General features: G+C 36.3%; 2 protein-coding genes across 2 annotated transcripts; both read left to right on the top strand.

The window, feature by feature from the left end:
- The first annotated feature begins 481 nt into the window (after positions 1-481).
- Positions 482-2,120, top strand: LOC125226360 (60S ribosomal protein L37). The gene is made up of 3 exons (XM_048130323.1): positions 482-572; positions 745-880; positions 1,952-2,120. The coding sequence occupies exons 1-3, from the start codon at positions 570-572 to the stop codon at positions 2,089-2,091; spliced, it is 279 nt and encodes a 92-aa protein (XP_047986280.1). The 5' UTR covers positions 482-569; the 3' UTR covers positions 2,092-2,120.
- Positions 2,121-3,443: 1,323 nt separating this feature from the next.
- Positions 3,444-18,448, top strand: LOC125226320 (PDZ domain-containing protein GIPC3). Its single transcript, XM_048130267.1, has 4 exons — positions 3,444-3,925; positions 16,006-16,236; positions 16,593-16,844; positions 17,542-18,448. The coding sequence occupies exons 1-4, from the start codon at positions 3,689-3,691 to the stop codon at positions 17,779-17,781; spliced, it is 960 nt and encodes a 319-aa protein (XP_047986224.1). The 5' UTR covers positions 3,444-3,688; the 3' UTR covers positions 17,782-18,448.
- The last annotated feature ends 1,734 nt before the right edge of the window (positions 18,449-20,182 follow it).

The raw sequence follows: 20,182 nt of genomic DNA, 5'->3' as shown, positions 1-20,182 counted from the left end.
CCGTCGTATTTGTATGAAAAGTTGCGTCGCCTCGTGTGCGCACCTTCATACTAGCCCATAGACCGAGCGACGGAGACAAAACAGTTTTGTCAATGACAGTCGTAATATTGCCTGTTGATAAAATAAAAATCAAGACATTTTGTTTTTAGTTGTGATTTAGTTAATAGATTTTCTTTATTGTATATATTTCTCTGTTACTTATAGTATTTTATAATTTTAAGCAATAAATAACGTTCAGACATTTTTCTAACGTTAGATGAAAGCAAAAATTAGCGTTTTAGCTTCTGACCAAATTGGCAAATTGAACCATTCTGTGTGAACCCATTGTAATTTAAACTGTAGTTTTGCAGGCAATGTAGGCAGGGAAAGAAATATGTCTGTACGTTAAGCTTTTAGTAAAGTCGTAAGTTTCCATCCCTTTTAATAAGTGAAAAAGATTGAAACAATGACAGTATACCTAATTTTGTCGTACTGAACGTATCTAATACTTCCTGGCAACACTGATTACCGTGCATCGCAACGGATGTCAATTTTGACGTTTAGATTCTTTTCTTGTCAAAGTCGGCAAGATGGTAGTGTATTCTATTTTCTTTAATTTTTAATCTGTTATAATCTTTGTTTTCAATGAATGAAATGTCTGTATTTTTGCACAAAAAGTGTCCTATTAAATGTCTTTAACGAAAATACGGCTTAGTTATTAGATGTGTGTGGTTGTTTACTTCTAACCTTCAATGTTTATTTCAGACGAAAGGTACGTCAAGTTTCGGAAAGCGCCGGAATAAGACCCACACACTCTGCCGGAGGTGTGGTAGATCCTCGTACCACATCCAGAAATCAAAATGCGCGCAGTGTGGATACCCAGCGGCTAAGCTCCGTTCCTGTAAGTTACTCTCATATATTTGATAGGTAGAAAACTAGTGTGGCTTTTGAATTTTATGTCAAATATTACACGTACATGACTGCACCAGATTAATTGCAACAGTCAAAGTGGTAATTTATAACGTAACTCTCCTCCTGTCACTTTAATGTTCTGTTCTGATATAATTGGTGACTTTGTAATTAGTACTTCATGTATTTAATCCTACTCTGATTGAGGAAGTAATCTGCTCTTTGATTAATTCCTTGTATAATGTAGGTAAAGAAATTGAGAGAACTATGCAAATGATAATATATTTTATCATTTGGTAAAAATTTCAGACAATCCTTCAGTTCCATTTCTTGTAACTAAGTACGCTAAAGATATACATTTGTTGCTCTTAATACTATCAATGTTCCAATTTTGCCTAACATTGCTTGGCTCGAAATAGGGATTCTTTCCCAATTATACATTTATAAGGCGGTCACTATCCTATTTCGCTAGAATTAAAAACCTATTTTACTACTAGTTTTGAGCCAGGCTATGTAAGAAAGGCTGCAAAATTGGAGCACTAGAAGGCACCAAGTATGGTTTTATCACTTACCAGTGGAAAATATTTCCTGGCATACATGAATTAAATGTCCTGTAGTTTCAAACTTTTAGTTAAAGTTAGGTACTTATTCATGTGACAAAGATGAGAAGTTAAATTAGAAATTGATTTTAATTTCATTTAATATTCAATTTATAAATCCTCCAAATCAGATAAGTTCAGAACAATTAGAATATTTATAAAGTTATATTTACTCCTTTAATTGTTCTCAATTATTAAATAAAAATAGCCTTTATTATTTATTTACATTGGCAACTGCGGCTCATCCCTTAAAGAATTTTTTTTAGTTTATGTTGTGAATTAAACCTGAGAAAGAAAACCTGGAGTAATGAAATGTATTTACACATATTTTTTAATGGTGGGAAGGAAAGTGCTGTAAAAAGTAGAATGTGCCCAAAAAAACATAATTAATGAGACCCAGGGTCCCAGGTATTCAATATGTTTTTTTTTAACACCAATTTACCAATAATTATTATCTATTTCAGACCACTGGTCAGTGAAGGCCAAGCGCAGGAAGACCACTGGCACCGGCCGCATGCGTCACCTCAAGATCGTCAGGAGGCGCTTCCGCAACGGCTTCAAGGAGGGCCAGCCCACCCCTAAGAAAGCTGTAGCCTCCTCATAGACTTTTAAACTAATAAATTAAAAAAGTCATTGTTTTGTTTTATTTGCTTTCGGAACATAATAGAGTTAACTGGGCAAATCATCTTTTGACAAATTGAACTCTTGACCGTTAAATTTGTTGTAAAATGTCATCCATACTCCTCACTTTAAACTTAAACTTTGTTCATTATTAGAAGTTCGATTTCTTGGTAGAGAGAGACGTTTTGAGTAACGCCAAAGACACTGTCGGTAAAAGGTTTATTCACCCAAAAATTTTTTAGTTTTATGATTTTGGAGCATCTTTGCCATTCTATTTTTAACCGCCTTCCAAATCTCAAGGGAGGGTGAGCGTCAGGACCCCTGGACCACTACAGATATTTGATGTTTAGTAACATACCAAAATTTAGTACCTATTTGGTACCTGAGTACACTGATATCGAAAAATCGAGCGAATAAAGTGGCCAGACATTCTGACGTCAGGATGTCTGGACCATTTTTGGTTTACATAGTTCTAGACAACACTACTAATTGATATCTTAGTCAATACTTGGTACCTGTCAATATATTTTTTTCAAATTTTTTTGGCATACCAAAGTCATGACGGAATTTAAAGTTGTGAGCCCGGCCGTGCCGTTGAAGTATGTAGCGCCTGTCAAAAGTGTAGAGGCAAATCCGCCTGCCCTCCTGCGCGCGTCAATAGGAATTTAGTTTTAGGCACTCGCATATCATCTAGTACTACTGACTAGTAAATTAGCTCTTGCTGCTTGTCATTTTGACATGGTTGTAGAGTGGCCTAGTAGTCAGGGGCCAAATGACCTTTTTTCCAAAATAAATTGTCAGTACGAGTATTAACTGAACAGCGAGCGCCATCTACATTACCTGTCAAATACACATCTGGAGTTGCAAGCGTCCATAGGCTACGGTGACTGGTAACCATCAGACGGGCATTCTGTTTGTTTACCACCAGGTGGTATTGAGGCACTCACCATTCATTAATTTTTCGGTAGGTGATTGATACCTACCCATACTTACAATCACGTTATAAAAATGACTACCTACTCATGCATTATCAACTGGACTAAGAGAATCGTTGAATTAATTACGCTCGATGAAGCCTAGCTCCATTACACTCAAAAAGTTACTAATTACTAACATTGAATGGAATCCCACGAGATAATGTGTTCCTATTATAAGTATCAACTAAGTTTCACTAGGCTCCGCTTGTAAAACAGTTCTGGTTAAGTAATGACCGACAACGGGAATGCCGCATCGGTCGCGAGTTGTGACGCGGCGCGGAGAGGCGGGTCGCGCGCGTGGCTGCGGCGGAGAGCCCTCGGCCTCGCTTCAGTCACCTTCAGTACAGGCTCGCGCGCCGCGGCGAGAGCCCCTTCCGCGCCACCGTCCAATGTGCTTCCCCCAACTAGCGAGCGCTCCACAATCTTATCCAATAATTATCGCCATTGGGCGATACCTTATCTCGTGCAATGACGCGATATTTTAAAGTTCTACCGAGATAAGAGACTAGTGATTAAAACTCAGGTGTAGAATGTGTGTCTGACCGCTATCGTTTCAAAGAAACTTTAACAACCGTTACTTAGTGCTCGATTACAAATATTACGATGTCGTTGTTCAAGAAGAAAGCGCCAAAATACACGGCGCCCCCGGTGCCGCCTGTGCCGGCGGAGGAAGTGCCTCCTGCTAACGGAGTGGACAACAACAATGGTGCCCAGAAGTCGCAGCTGGTCTTCCACTGCCAGCAAGCACACGGCAGCCCCCTTGGACTTATTTCTGGATTTTCTAATGTCAAAGAGTTATACCAGAAAATTGCTGAGTGCTATGACTTTCCACCAGAAGATGTAAGTTTCTATTTGTTTTTCTCATCAAGCTTCGGATTGATAAGTAATTATCATGAACCTGTTTATCCAGATCTTGTCCCTCCGTCGAACTGGAACTTTATTTCTTGTCGCGTCTGTAATCGAATAGGTACTTAGGATTCTTAGGCCTAATAACTTTCTTGATATTTTTTTATAGACACGGCAGCGTGTTGGCCAAGTTCGCAAACCGATTGACAATGCTCTTTAGTCCTTTTTGATAGCAGAGAAGTTATAAAATATGTCCTATATAAAATGAAAATAAAATAGGAAACATTCGCTTTTCTTCCTTGTTCCACTAGATGTACCTCATCGAAATAACAAAACTTGCACCTATCAATGAGTTGAGTACAGTCGAGTTCATAAATATGACTGTGTTTATTAACCCTATTTCAGCTAAGTAAGTTAAAAATTACCTTCTTTGAATTAGACAGAAGGTTTTGCTGAACTTTAAAGTGCGTAAAACATTAAATTTAAAGGGTAAAGATCATGTTTTTATTTGTTTAGCGGTTAAAATGCATTAAGAATGACTAACCATTATGACGTTAGTTAGTTCATCAATCAGTGATTGCATAAGTAGGTATTATAAAAATACCTGACCTGACGGTTCGCGTTCACCGTATTCCTAATAGGTTCATATACGAGATACGAGCATACTGGATGCTTCGTGTTATGTTACCTACACGGAACACGAGGTAATCACAAGGTGAATGATAAGAAAATAATTTACATAGTGATGCGTCAGCGTCACTAACTCGATGGTACTAATACTAAGTAATATGTGTAGGTTTTGCCTTAGCTATTAACTTCATTTGTTTCGTTTGAATAATTCTAGTAATTAGCCGCCTTTACACAGTCGCTCTATCGCGCGTTCCCGGAGCGTACAGGATAGCGCGCGGTTAAGCCTGCGCGATTGCATGTTGCTAGTTTTTTAAGCTTCACGTTCTTTCGCGCGTAGAAGTTTTTGAGAACGGAAAGAGCGTACGTGTAAAGGCTAATCGTGCGCGATAGACCGCGTGAATCTGGCGCGTGTGCAATTCACACAGTTTTAGTGAAGTAGACGGCTTTGGTTTAGTCCACGAGCATATGTCCGCCATCTTGCGCGCGCGAATGAGCGTACGTGTAAAGACAACCTCAGCCACGCGATTGCGCGCACGCATACGCACTGGCAGACGCAATCGCGCGTTCTTTAGCTTTACACGCGCATTCTTTTACACGCGATTGCTGTATCACGCGCGATAGAGCGTCTGTGTAAAGGCGGCTATTACCTTTCAAACATCGTTAGTTCAAACTGTGATTGATAGTCCAGTCACCTGCAATAATGTTATTCTTTTAAGGCCGTATATGTAGGTGGTAATATGTAGCCATATGAGACCCGCTCATATGGGTCCTACAAATAAGACCGTGTCAGATGTTTTTCCCCTCAGGAGAAGCATATAATATATCTAGAGGGCGTATTCCGAATAGAGCTTAGATAAGAGCATGTGACCCTGATGAATTTGAGTCTGTGAGTTATAAAGGGATATTTTCAAAGAGCCATCAAAACGCTCAAAGTAGAGAAAGCTGTGACGCCTGTAACTGCTACAGGTTCCGATAATTTGATAACAAGAGAACCTCTGCATGCAGTCCAAGTATTCAGCAAAACTATTCGGAACCTCAAAACCACGTATTTCATCGATATTGAAAAGGCATTCGACACTGTTACTCATTACTCACCAGCTATAAATGGAAGTATACTAGCAAACATACATCGACACAGTACTAGTACAGGACAGTCAGTAGTACTAGAACAGGAGAGTCGGAAATATAGCCACTGAAGACTTGGCAATACTAAAAGGAACACCTGCGATGGACGCCGAGGATGTATTTTATCCCAAGCCTTTTCAAATTATATTTAATTCAATTTAGTGGAAAAATTTATAGAAATCTGGCTAGGCGCAGGTACGCTAAAGTTACGAAATTACGAATTTGGGAAGAACAATTGATAGCGTAAGGCAAGGTCAGGTGGCAGTCGCTTTCGTAAAATTAGTACCTACGCCAAATCTTGGGGTTAGTTGTCTCATGAGCCGTGGCAAATGCCGGGATAACGCAAGGAGGATGAGGAAGGCTAACGCAAGGAGGATGATAGCGAAAGGGAAGAATGATGTTAAATTTGTTAACATAAAAAAATGGACAAACTGGAATAACTTAGCCATCCAGTAAAAAAAAAGGCTCTCCTGTTCTGATGCTGGGGGCCGATTTTTGAGTCTCACTGTCACTAAAATACCGGTTGAAAACGGTGAATTGCCTATTATTTTCAGTGACAATTTTCTGAATTCGAACGCCGTGAGACTCAAAAATCGGCCCCCTGATGCAGCGATAATAAAAATACAAACAGAAACGGATGATCTTATCGGCTGCGATTTATTTATTTATTTAAACTTTATTGCACGACATAAAATTGTACAAATGGCGGACTTAATGCCTTAAGGCATTCTCTACCAGTCAACCATTGGATCAAACAGAAACTTTAGTTAGTGCAGGATTGTCAATATAGAGATGTGACAAGAAACACAAATCACATTAGGTACCTATGTATCCAATAAAAGAAAATGTATATATGAGTGAATAATATATAAATATATAGCTAATAATATAAACTTACATACAAACTATAAATATATAATATACCCAAGTATAAGCAATATGCAGATCATTTATCCTTGAGCTTGTTAGAGAGGTGTATACGTAACATGCGTTTAAAAGAAAATTTGGTCTGTGCTTGCCTTAAGGGAAGAGGGAGATCATTCCAAAGACGAGCTGCCTGGAGGGTGAAGGAGTTGGAAATAAAGCCAGTGTGGTGATAAGGAATAGCCAGCTTAAGAGTTCGGGACGTACGTAGTTCACAACCGGGACGCGGTTCTATGAAATTGAAATTTGATTTAAGATAGTCGGGGGTAACTGAATCAAATAATATAGAATAAAGAGTGCATAGAATTCTCAGAGACCTGCGTTCACGAATGGGAAGCCAGTTCAGTTTGCGGCGAAAAGCTGATATGTGATCGTATTTACGGTGCCCGAATATGAACCTAATGCAGCCATTCAACAGTCTGTCTAATTTATTGAGTAAATCCTGGCTAATATTAGAGTAACAAACATCTGCATATTCGATCACGGGCAACACTAGAGCCTGAATGAGAAGAGTTTTCGTGCTGACTGGAAGAAAGTGCTTAAATCTATATAAAGATCGCAGCATGTTAGTCACCTTACGACAAACGTCAGACACCTGAGGAGTCCATGTCAAGCAACTGTCGACGACCAAACCAAGGTTTTTCACATCAGGCTGGAAAGGAACTATGTTATTTTCAAATTTAATGGGATCTAAAAGAGCGGTATCAAGTAAGGACAATAGCCGTGGACTACCCAGTACAATGGCCTGACACTTGCTCGGATTGACAGAGATTCCGAAATCGCGTGACCTGGCAGATAAGATATCCAAGTCGTCGTTTATTTTGCGGATAGCTAGGTCCAAATTGCTGGGGCTTGTTTGGGCGTAAAGTTGTAGATCGTCGGCGTATAAGTGGTGTGAGCATTTAATACGATCAGTTATTAAATTAATAAAAATGGAGAAAAGAAGAGGAGACAGAATAGTGCCCTGCGGAACGCCAGAAGAAAGCTCGCACCAATCAGATGTAGATCTATCAGCTCGAACTGCCTGCCGACGATTCTGCAGGTAAGATGAGAACCATTCAGCCACTGATGACGTGATGTTCAGGTGTTTCAAGATAGCTAGTAACAGCTCGTGATTAACGGCGTTAAACGCATTAGAAAAGTCTACCAGGACAAGCACAGTCAACTGAGTAGACTCCATACCCTGCCTCACATCTTCGATAACCTTCAGCAATGCAGTAGTTGTACTGTGTCCACAACGAAAACCTGATTGTACTGGTGAAAGAAGTTGGTTGTCAGATATGTGTGCAGCTGCAGACAGTTTTTTATGTACAATTGCCTCCAGAACTTTGGATAAAAATGGAAGTATGGAGATGGATTTATCTATTTATATTTCATCTTTCAAACTGATCTGAACATGCTTCATTCATTAAAATGTAATCAGTTTAATTCTAACGTGGATGGTGGATGTATTATTATGATTAGACTATTAAAAATACCTAGATAAATATCTTATACTCCATTAAAAGATTGTAATCGGGCGAATAGAAACAAACAATATGTTAATAACTGATAACGTCACATTTAGTACACCAACAAGTTTAGGATTTCGTTTAATAAAGTCAATATTTAACATATTAATTATTACCATTAAAGAATACAAAACATATCAATGAATAAAATATGATTAGATAAAGTTATGATCTAAGTAAGAAGATGAGAGATGATGGAAGAGTAAGAGGGAGGCCTTTGCCCAGCAATGGGACAATGTGGGCTAATAATAATAATAATAAATAAAGTAAGAAGATAATCACTTTTATCACTCGATAAAATACTTGGCCTAATGTAGTGTAGTGTGTTTGTAGTGCAACAAAAAATAAAAAAGACACTAATTACCAAAAGAATGTCATCAAGGAGTTTTAGGAAGCATGTGACGTGATATTTGATCATACTATCAGTGGCGTCAGTCACGTAATGTCTTACATAACACGTTCGTTTTCTATCACCCATTAGACACAAAAGCAAGAGGGTCAAAGTGTTAACGAGTTCAACAACTTATAATAGCGTCTTTCCTGTTAAAGTGGATACGGGATAAAGTTACTTGTAAAGCGACGTCGACTGAAAAGGAAAGTGAGTGACTAATGTAAATCACCAAAGTAGGTACGGTTCTTATTCCTACTCAAGTGCTTGACAAAGAAAAATGTGTGAAGAAACCTAGTTAGCAAAACAAAAGGTCTTTGTATGAATTTTGGTCAATTCGGGCAAAGATAAAGTAATATTGCGAGTAGAGATGGGTCGTGGGTAAATACCCAATCTACCCACCCGGGTATTTACCCGGTATTTACCCGTATCTACCCAAATTGACGGGTAGATTCATTTCATGTTGCACATGCTGATTTGTGTTAAAATGGAGATAAATACTAAGTTAGTGGTTGTAATTATTATACACAATTCAAAACGAAACTGTTCAGTCAAATATACAATAAAGATTACAGAAGTTTTAATGTATATTTTCAAAAATAATAAAAAAAAATATGTTTTACGTGTGCTTTTTAGATTGCATTAAATAGTCGTATTTATACGATAAAGATAAACTTCCTAGTACTGGTTGGAGGGGGTTATGGTGGGGTTAGGGGGGGTAAAATGTATTTTTTTCATATTTCATGGAAACTATCATGAATATTGAAAAGTTTTGTAGGTACGAACTAAAGTAGACACAATTTCCTACAAAGAAGTTTATATACATTTTTGTCATAAAACATACTATGTATGAGTTATGAGCTTCAAAATGAGATTTTTAAAATATTTTTATTCACATATTTTCATTTACAGTTTTAATTTATCAGACTTATAATTTATATTAAAAGCATTTTAAATTATTTCCGTGTGTCATAGAATGATATTACACCATTTTCATAGTTGGAACGATACACTAAAATCACATTTTATCTCATAGCAACCTATTCGTTCTCAATTTGAATAAACATTATGTGTACAATTACAGAGACTGACTTAAATTAATCTATTTTAGCCCAAAACACCATTTAAAATGTCAAATTTGGAAGAAAAATGAAAATACCCGCGTATTTACCCGCGGGTAGGTAAATATCGGGTATTTACCCGGTAAATACCCACCGTCGGGTATTTACCTGGGTAGTTACCCATCTCTAATTGCGAGTATTGCGACGAGACATCCCTCACTGTTGGACATATAGCCCGTATAGTACGAGTACACAGCAAAGCTAATGCAAAGGGATGATCTGTAAGTAGGTAAAGTATAGGTTTATAATGTAGACTTGAGAGACCTATAACATATAATGTAATAGTGAGATGACTGGATTTTCTGGAAAAAGAAACATATATGGTAAAGTCCCTATCGGACTAATTACTACTTAATAATAATTACAATACACTCCTTTTGGCTGTGTATGTGTACTTAAAACAGCGAAAGGGACTGTACATGTTTCTAATGGGTTGGCAACGCGCATGTGACACCTCTTGAGTTGCAGGCGTCCATAGGTTACGGTGACCGCTTTCCATCAGGCGGACCATATGCTAGTTTGCCACCGACGTAGTATTAAAAAAAACAGTATAAGTAGATACCTACGGACGCCCTAGATACGGACGGCTAATACAAGCAATTAATGCATTATTGGTTTTATCAAAGCAATCTTAATACAAGTTACTAAGCAGATTTTTGACTCACTCTGTTAGTAGGTAGTATTATACTAGGTACACGACAATACTTTTTATATAAAAGACACTAGTTATTTCAAAGTTTTGAACGGAATAGTCTTAAAACAGCTTTTAAATAAAATATATGCTCATGTGCTCCTAAACGAAAACTACAACCAAATTTTTGTTACACTTAAGTGACTTAAGTATACCATTGTAAATTGATAGGTAAAGGGATATAATTATGATTCATATAGGTACCAGTATTTGATCCACGTTAAAAAATATCATACCTATTAACATTTAAAAAGATGTTGCATGAAACGTTGTGTTGTGGGGCTTCGATAGCAAATCTCATTACAACAGGGATTAGTTATGGATACGAGCTTCGTATAGGCATGGTATGGTCCGTTTAACTCAAGTCAGCCATTCACACTTCTGTTTAAATGTTTGTAGAAGGCGGGAAACAATCTTAGAGGCAATAAAACAAAGAAAGTTGCATATTTTTCTTTAGTCCTTCACCATTGAAAACCGTGAGACTTAATGCTGTGAGCATTAATTATTATAAGCACTATAATAACAACATACATTACTTAAATTGCACAAAACAAATATTAAACGGACCGGGTTCAACTTAAAACATATATAATTTAAAGTTATAGGTAAATCGACACTTCGAAAAACTGTATCAAAATTTTACAAAGTGCAGAATTCATAGAAAAACTATAAATTAGTATAAAAAAAGGTTAACAAGTTTCAAGTGGGATTTGTAGGGTTTACTCGCATTAATTAAGTGTAGGTACTCGATTCGACTTCTGTCTACAACCACAAAATAAACGAACTTGGCCGACTTCGCTCCTTTATAAGAACGGCACAATGGACCATTTTTTTTTAATTTACATTTATACGGTACTTACATACTTATTGGAAAAGCCTTTGCTGTGCGCTGTGCCACAGTTTGAGCAAAAAAAATAGAATCTGAATACTCATTAATGGGTGAATTACTTTTGTGTCTTTTAGAAATCATGCAACACGGTAAAAATTAAAATGGTTTGGTTGACAACTTCACATATGTAATATGTATATTGTATACACATAAGGTAGTGCTACTGCCAAGTTTCAGGCATTTAATTGGTTCATATTTTGGAACCATATTCAATATTAATAATTCCGATTAAAATTACATTAAATAAATCGTGTCGTGGTTTCAATATAAATATTTCCTAAATTCATTGTCATTTGAATAAAGCCGATAAAATATCTCAAATATCAGATTTAGATTGAGAAACCGGGAAGCGGGTCAAATTTAGCTTCTACATTTTGATCCAAACCACAGAATATATAATAGTGTCCAAACTAACAAACAAGGCAAGTTGAATAAAAGCTTGTAAAACAACCTAACCTATCATTAACACCTCTAAAGTTATAAAAATCTTCGAAGGTTTCCGTTGCGGGCATGATGGTGGGCCTGCCGTAAGAACAAAATGAACAAATTTATTTTATTTGTTCATTTTGTTCTTAGTTCCTGGTGTAGAATAGAATACCCGTAAACGCACATTGTTTTTACAATTTATGTAGTTATAAAAGGTCATACTCGTTTTTAATTCACTCATTTATGTAAAAAAATGTATCTAAAGCAGATCTTATTTAAATTATGGATTGTATAATCGATGTGGATAGCGAAAGTTTATCATCACTGTTACATGTTTTGCAATGCATAATTATATTGACTGTTGCATTTATAACTATATTGCATTGACGTTTAGTAGGTAACTAATTGTACCTAAATACTTTATATTAAAGCGAACATAATCGATTCAATGATGAAGGACGGTTTGATGCTCTCTGTATGCTCGCTCGCATTAATTGTAGGATTTGTACGTATTTAATAGATACCTATGCAGTTTAGAATAATCACCGTTTAAAATTGTATTAAAATAAGTCAGGAAAATTTTACATGAGTTATTTCTATTAATGACGAATGTTTCCAGTTACCTTTCTAGTTTATCTATATGTAGGTATCAGGACAATAGGTGACCCTGAGTTATTCGCGCACAGGCGTGTCGCAAAGGTCAACCGAGAAAATGTCAGGCTCCTATTTCTTGATATTTCACGGCTTGTGAAAACACTGAAAGCGTGACGTAATAGTCAAGGTTTATTCTACTCTTAAAAAGGAACACATTCTGTCAGTGATACATTAAGTGAGTACCTGTGGTTTAACTCTATTTTAGAAGCCATATGAGACATAATGGGGAAATGCTATACTGTTCATATGCAGACAAGTGAGTAAAATGTCACTGGCTATGCGGAAGCACGCATGGCTGAGCCAGGAAGTGGATCGGCCCAGGGGCGCGGACGCAGTTTCTGCCGTATGATATGCGCGAGCTAAGTGACTGACGGCAGACACGCTCCAACGCCAAGCGCTAAATGTGAGTGGTGTGATGAACCAGTATATATGCGGTTGTTGGGGGTCAAGGACCTGCTGACTATAGGCCATAGATCTAACCACCATAACCATATCGCCACACTAATATGCACAAACTAATTGTACAGCATTGTCTTGGAGTCTGCCAAAAGCAAAATTTATTTTGGTTTGGTTGGGTGACTTGGATTTTGACTTAGATTAGCTAGGAACCGTATACATATAGGATAAACGAACGCGATTGTAGATCTATACCGTATACAGTGGTAAGATACAGAGACAAGTACAATTAAATACAGTACCTTAAAATTCCATGAGCTACACAAATATTACGTAGCTGTAGATAGTTAGGTAAACTGGTGATTAAAGGTTCCTGCGAATTGTTGTTACCGACGACAGAAAGAGTTGTTACCTACTGCAATCCAAAACTAGTGCATGTTAGTTTATGAAATCCACATTGAATAATCATTTCATTTAAGTGTAAATTGCTCTGTTTGAATTAGGGCTTGCATTCCGGAATTCCGGAATCTCGAAATTCCGGAATTTCGGACAATTTTTCCGATATTACAGTTCCGGAATTGAAACACATAATCTCGAAAATTCCGGAATTGAAAATATATATATTTTTAGATGAAAACGTGTAATATCAGCCTGGTTATTTTACAAAACTACCACAGAATATATAAGAAATATGTAAATTCATAATTTAGACACTGCTCGGACTCAGGTAGTACCCTATTTTATGGCCAAAGGGGCTAGTTAGAGCGAGATAGTGTAATTTTAAATTTTAACCCGCTAATATTAACCATTATCACTTTCTGGTTTTGCCAACTTAAATTCAGATGCAAATCGTAGTATTTCACAAGCATAACGTCGTAAACACTTACATTTATATTAGGCCCGACGTTTCGAACATCACATTATGTTCGTGGTCACGGGTAGACTGGCGAGGAATTGCATCAACATCTTCTAGCCGCGCGAGTTTCTCGAACTACCCGCACTTGTTCTTGATTATTCACTTTTGCGCTAGGGTTGTCACTTTGCCTACACACAACACTCACGACATCAGCCGGTGTGTCCCTCGGTGTTTTTACACGCTTACATTTGCTAATCACTGGATTCCACGAAGAAGAAATTCCCTGTCCCTCATTTTGGTTGAAATTTCGATGCTTCCTAATTTCAATCGCTTCACGTACTTTTCTGCTGTAGAACAGACGTTCCGTTGATAGAATTTTGGGACTATGGAGCTCGATCCAGTGGTTTGGTCCCGACTGTAGCAGATGTTCAGCTACCGCAGACTTATTAATTTGGCGGTTTTTACGCGATTAAGTCCCGTTTTGTTCTAAAATTATGAGTGCAAATCGTGTTAGTCTAAATCAATATAACGTCGTAGTTACTTATACACTTTTCACAAAGACGTGTGCATATTTTTACTAAACTGGTGGACTTTACTGCAATTTATGGAAAATGGTGGATATGAAAAGTATGCTTTATTTTTTTACAAAAATTCAAGGTGTACATGTACAATTGTACATGTACCTAGGTATAAATCAGGAAATCTGACTTTTTGGGCCTCGAGTCTGATACAGGTAATTCAATATTTATTTTATTACATTTATGTAAATAAGACGTTGTGCCATTGTTGTAAATTATTACTTTTACATTATTTCGGTGGACAATCGATGCATATGCATTTAAAACCCTTGTTTTTATTAGATTAATTGATAAAACAATAATGTTGTCCTCGTCCATATTGCTGTAAATCCTCAAATATGAAATAAGTGCAGAAGGAAAACACTGTATTTGGGGTAGTTTTATTTAGTTTTTGTCTAAAATATGTAGTTTTTATTACTGAATGATGTGTCAAATACTATTAAATAATAATGCTAAATATATTTACTTTAATGTTAACTACTATCACAAAACTGGCACTAAAACCTCGTTTGTATCGTTTGCTGTTGTTCGAAATACTTAGCAAGACCGATTTTGACACAAAATGGACTCTCCTGTAAAATTACTAAAGTGAAAATTGCAGTTATATGCCTTTCAGGTACGGAGTTATTATCTTAAACGTCGATTAATAATAAATTTCAATTTAAAATTGTATTATTTCATCAGAAATCCACCAGAAAACCAAACAAAAAAAAAATTGTTCAATTCCGGAACTAGTTCCGGAATTCCGGAATTGAAGTCCAATCTCGAAAACCAGTTCCGGAATTGAAAATCGTCCGATATTGCAAGCCCTAGTTTGAATCGAACAAAAGAGTTTTATGTCAAGGTAAACCAAAGGTTACATTGTCACTAAAACAATGAACACGAAAACACAGTTCGAGATAAATACGTCATATAATGTTTAGCATTGAAACAGGAGTTGTATGATGTTCTGTCTAAATAAATAAAAAACAGAATTATAAAGTCCACATTGCCATTAATGAGTAACAGTAATAATATGAATGAATATGATATTCGTTACCTTGTAGATCAGATAAGATACTTGTTGATTTCTATTGAAACTTCCTTGATTACGTAGGTAGGAGAAACCACGCAATGCAATAGTGAACAACTGAATTGTAAAGTGCATCAGCTCTAAAAATAAAACATTGCGTCCCCTATGCACATTGCATTTGGTAGAGAGTTCATATTACCGAGAGTTATTAATGTATGAACTCGTTGCCTGGAACAGTTACATTACAACCATTTCTATAAATGATACTAATTAAAAAAAACTGGGGGCCGATTTTTGAGTCTCACGGCGTTCGAATTCAGAAAATTGTCACTGAATATAATAGGCAATTCACCGTTTTCAACCGGTATTTTAGTGACAGTGAGACTCAAAAATCGGCCCCCTGATAAAACACTAAATAATTCTAAATCAAGAAAGAAACGAGCACAAGTACTGTTTATATATAGATATTTATGGAGATGGATTTACGAATTACGGAACGGAACTATCAAGGCAGACAATTGATCGGCCTTAGTCACGAATTAGGAATCTGGAGCAGTGTCATTAGCACTATTAAGGCCTTCCAATTGAAAGCAAAAAACGGTATCTGCGATTTGGGAGCTTTTGCCTTCAATTGATATTGTGGGGATACACATAGTATATACATCGATCGACGTGTGCAGTGCAATCCTTGAAACAGTACTGTTTTAAGGATTGCACTGCATACGCATACATATCTAAAATTTATAGGTGGTAAAAATTTGGGTTAAATTCGTTGGTATTTTTACGGCATTGAAATAGACACTTAAATAAATATATAATTGTAAATGGTTAACATGTTATTAGATACTTACACTCTATTTTTTCGATTTTCAGATCCTGTTCTGCACATTGAACACACACAAAGTTGATATGAAGAAGCTCCTTGGAGGACAAATTGGATTAGAAGATTTCATATTTGCGCATAGAAAAGGTCGTCCCAAAGAAATAGAAATAGTCAAGACAGAAGATTCTCTGGGCCTAACCATTACGGACAACGGTGCCGGATACGCGTTTATCAAGAGAATGAAAGAAGGTTCTATAGTCTCGAGAATACCGCATATAGAGGTGAGATAAGTGTTAATTTATTTTTAGTGATCCAGAAACTACTACACAAAAATAGATATACTAAATAACTGCAAGTATAAAGTAAACATTGAAGGATTCTAATAAATTTAAATGAATTAATAAGTTTTATTTAATTGTAATAATAAGTATGTATGTACGAGTACATACAAAAGTGTGAAAAGTGAATAAGTTAACTTGTTGAAGTAAGGTTTACAAGAGGTTAAAATTATTCATTTTGTAATATTTTTTCCTTGTTTATTATACTGAAGGATACTTTAAGACGCTAAGGAAATATGGCTAAATTGATTTCCATAATTAATTCGTATAATAATATACCTAATGTGCTTGTATTTCAGATCGGTGACCATATTGAAAAATTAGATGGATTAAATATGGTGGGCAAGAGACATTACGAAGTAGCAAAAACATTAAAGGAAATTCCTAAGGGCACGACATTTACTATTCGCCTCGTAGAGCCGTTAAAGAGCGGTTTTAACAGCATTGGACCAAAAACGAGTAGCGCCAGAGCAGGAAAGAAACAAAATTATGGTTCAGGGAAGGAAACACTTAGATTTAAAGCAAATGGTCAAGCTACTATTGAAAATGAGGTGAGTCACATAATGTATGATTAACGAGTAATCCGTGAGCGATTCTAAACATTATTAATGGTTATTAATGTTATTATATTAAACTTCAGTATCACAATGAAATGACGTGTATGGGCATTTGCGTAATAATGTCAAATTTCATAATAATATGACCTGATTTAAAACAATTATAGTTCAAAGTGTTTTAACTTTACTTATCGGGCTAAGGTCTCATTTTTTGCAATTAAATGATTATGAATTATGAATGACCAAAGTGTGTTTTGCTACAATAGCCTGTAGAAATTAAAGGCGCTATTATGCTCCACAAAACTGCAGTTGATAAGTTTAGATGAATCCCAGCTATGAAATTTATTGTATATTATATTTACAAATGTCTAATAGTAGGAGTATTGCGTTGCATGAGATGACTTAACGTTAATAACGTCCAATACACTTGCACCAGCAACTTAACTCAGGGTAAGTGGGCTGTCAACGTCAACTGTCAAATTCCAAATAAAATGGTGGGTTAACCCTCGGGTGAAACCTCCATTTTGTTGGTGCAAATGGTGCAAGTGGCCCTTAATCTATTAGTCTCTAGAAAGATTCATGATTATTTAAATGTCTTGTGAAAATCTTAATTATAGATGTCTTGTATAGATTTCGATTGCAATTGAGGAACCTTATAATTTAACGGCAACGTTTTTCCACTCTGTTTCAGCATGACGAGAAATCGAAAGCGGGCATAGAGAAAATAAACTCTCTGTTGGAATCATTCATGGGCATCAACGACACCGAGCTAGCCACGCAAATGTGGGACTTATCTGAGGGCAAGACAAACTCCATGCAGTTAGCCGAAGCCATAGACAACAGCGACTTGCAAGAATTCGGTTTTACTGATGAATTCATCATTGAACTTTGGGGGGCCATCACGGATGCTAGATCTGGCAGGCTCAGTTAGAGACGCTAGTGGTAGATAAATAAATAATTTATTCCGAACTTGGCTAGAGCACTACTCGTGTCAGGTATGTAAACTGCCTAGTGCAGCGCATTCTCATGTTCAAATATGGAAAATGATAAACATATGTATTGACTTAAACAAAGAAATTGTTGAATATTGAATAGGCACTCAAGAAAATATGTGTATTATAGTATTTATGGTTATGATATGAGTCAGATTATTTATCTTATGATAATGAAGAAATAATTAATGATTGATCACTATTGTATTGTTTTGGCTAAATATGTGTCATTTCCCAGCAAGAAGTCCTACTTTGTCGCTTGCCATGAGAACACTTACAAGCAAATCCCGTCTTTAAGGTAATCGACAAATTGAGAAATTTCGACATAGCCTTCGTTCGATCTACTTGTAGAGATAGTGCATTTGATTTTCTTTTATTTTAAAATGATATAATATACGTGAAGTAGTAGCTTTTCAAAACCCAAGATATTTATTAATTGATGTAATTGGAGTATGGAATAAAAATATGGAGCTTATTACTTAGGTATAAGCAGCACTAATTCATATCATCCGTGCAATTACCTACTGAAAATATATTTCTGTATAAAGACTGTATCGTTAAGTATGAAGACAATTTTGAGTAGCCGTATTTATTTGCTATTATATTTTTTTCTTATAACAAGCCATGGGCTTAATAAGGCACATAATAAGGTACACATTTTGTCCTAGAAACTCGACGTAAAGCATATGGTTTAGACAGTATTGACTTAATCCTCCCGAGTACCAATTACGATTCCGGACAAATGCTACTAGAAAATTCACAAAGTGCGTAAAAGACGATACGATTGCGAAAAAAAATTGTATGGTGCGAACCTCAACGACACATGATCCACAAAGCAGAATATCTGGACATAGTCTAGCCACTGTTATTTAAAAAAAATATAGTTCAGGATCTGTGTATGGCGGCCATTTAGAAAATGTGGCATGGTGCTTACTCTAACTCCGACTTTGATGTTGAATTTGACTATCATACATTGTTTATATCGATCTGGTTTAAGCACTGTTCAAACACCATGAATGTCAATTAGACTTTGGCCTATGGCAAATTTTTTTATCTGTTTCTCTCATCCTGCTAGCATCAAAAATTTACGGCAATCCGGAACGTTGCTCAAAATTGCGTTTTTTTAAATTATATAAATTCGCCGCATTTATTCTACAAGTACCCAATTGGAAAAACCATGAAGAGGACTCTTAAAGAATATATTTTGGCAGCATATTAACCTTTGTTTGTTGAAATCGTACAAAGAGTCATTGAAATATTCTCAAATTAAGCTAGATAGGGGTTGTCCGAAATTTATTTGCTAGACCTTAATGAAAGTACCATAAAGTCCCTAAAATAAAAAAAATATCAGACCTTCTTATATCAAATAGTACTTACCAATACCTTAAGATCATACTCTCGGAACATAATAATACAAAATTATGCACATGTCAACATTTAGACGAGGTTTGTTTTGTATCATAATTTATAAACAAACAGATTTATAGATTTTATAATTATTAGCCTAGAGTTGAGTTAGTGAATATTTATAAAATTGACCTAATTAAGTAAAAACTAGGGTGCTAAGTATACGTTTAATAGAACTAAGCAATTTGAATGAATTCAAATGTATGTCATATGCCTATTATCCTGTTAGTATTATATTACAAAAATTAAGTGTACAAAGTGAAATTCCAGCAGTGCCTTTTGTAATACGTGTTGTGATAGTTTGGATATTAGAGTACAAATTGGATAAGTGATATGATAGATACTGATCATCATAATTCCCCGTTAACATGTTGTTTTATACGTCAAGTGACAAGTGACTGTCAACAATCTATTTGATATTTCCTATACTGTCTATAGTTATCGATATAGTGTAAGCAAATTTAAAATCTTGGTCATCAACAAAGCAGGCATACTTAATGTATCGACGTCAACAACAGGCAATCTAATGAACAAATTATAACTCAATTTTGATACGTGTTTTGTACCTATGAGTAGAATGTTTGTTAATAAATAAAAGCTTAACTTAGACGCTACAGAGCATCAAGCTAGGAACACACTACGCGGACGTCCGTCGTAAATCGACCGCGGACGGGAATCTGGACAATGAAATTACACATAACCGTGCAAACTATCGGTCGACGGACGTGGACGTGGCCTTGAGCGCACGGACGTCCGATCGAAATCTGGCTCTCTGGATGTTTTGTTCCGTGCACACTGATAGGTCGCGGTCGCGGTCGTTTTACGACGGACGTCCGCGTAGTATGTTCCTAGCTTTATGGCCGAACGTCGCCCTCTGTAATAGTGGCGGATTTGGAATCTTGGTCGCCCTAGGACAAGTCTTGCAGTAAATAC

The sequence above is a fragment of the Leguminivora glycinivorella genome, chromosome 5 (assembly GCF_023078275.1).
Source record: "Leguminivora glycinivorella isolate SPB_JAAS2020 chromosome 5, LegGlyc_1.1, whole genome shotgun sequence".
NCBI classification, from domain to species: Eukaryota; Metazoa; Arthropoda; class Insecta; order Lepidoptera; family Tortricidae; genus Leguminivora; species Leguminivora glycinivorella.
The sequence above is the reverse complement of the archived record's forward strand: the minus strand, read 5'-3'. Positions and strand labels throughout refer to the sequence as shown.

What these genes read in the sequence shown, in the direction of transcription:
- LOC125226360 (XM_048130323.1), top strand. An exon ending in AGCGGCTAAGCTCCGTTCCT is followed by an intron (nt 881 to 1,951) that starts GTAAGTTACTCT and finishes TATCTATTTCAG; the next exon opens with ACCACTGGTCAGTGAAGGCC.
- LOC125226320 (XM_048130267.1), top strand. Translation starts at nt 3,689, where the DNA reads ATGTCGTTGTTCAAGAAGAAAGCGCCAAAATACACGGCGCCCCCGGTG. An exon ending in ATGACTTTCCACCAGAAGAT is followed by an intron (nt 3,926 to 16,005) that starts GTAAGTTTCTAT and finishes TTCGATTTTCAG; the next exon opens with ATCCTGTTCTGCACATTGAA. An exon ending in AAGCTACTATTGAAAATGAG is followed by an intron (nt 16,845 to 17,541) that starts GTGAGTCACATA and finishes ACTCTGTTTCAG; the next exon opens with CATGACGAGAAATCGAAAGC.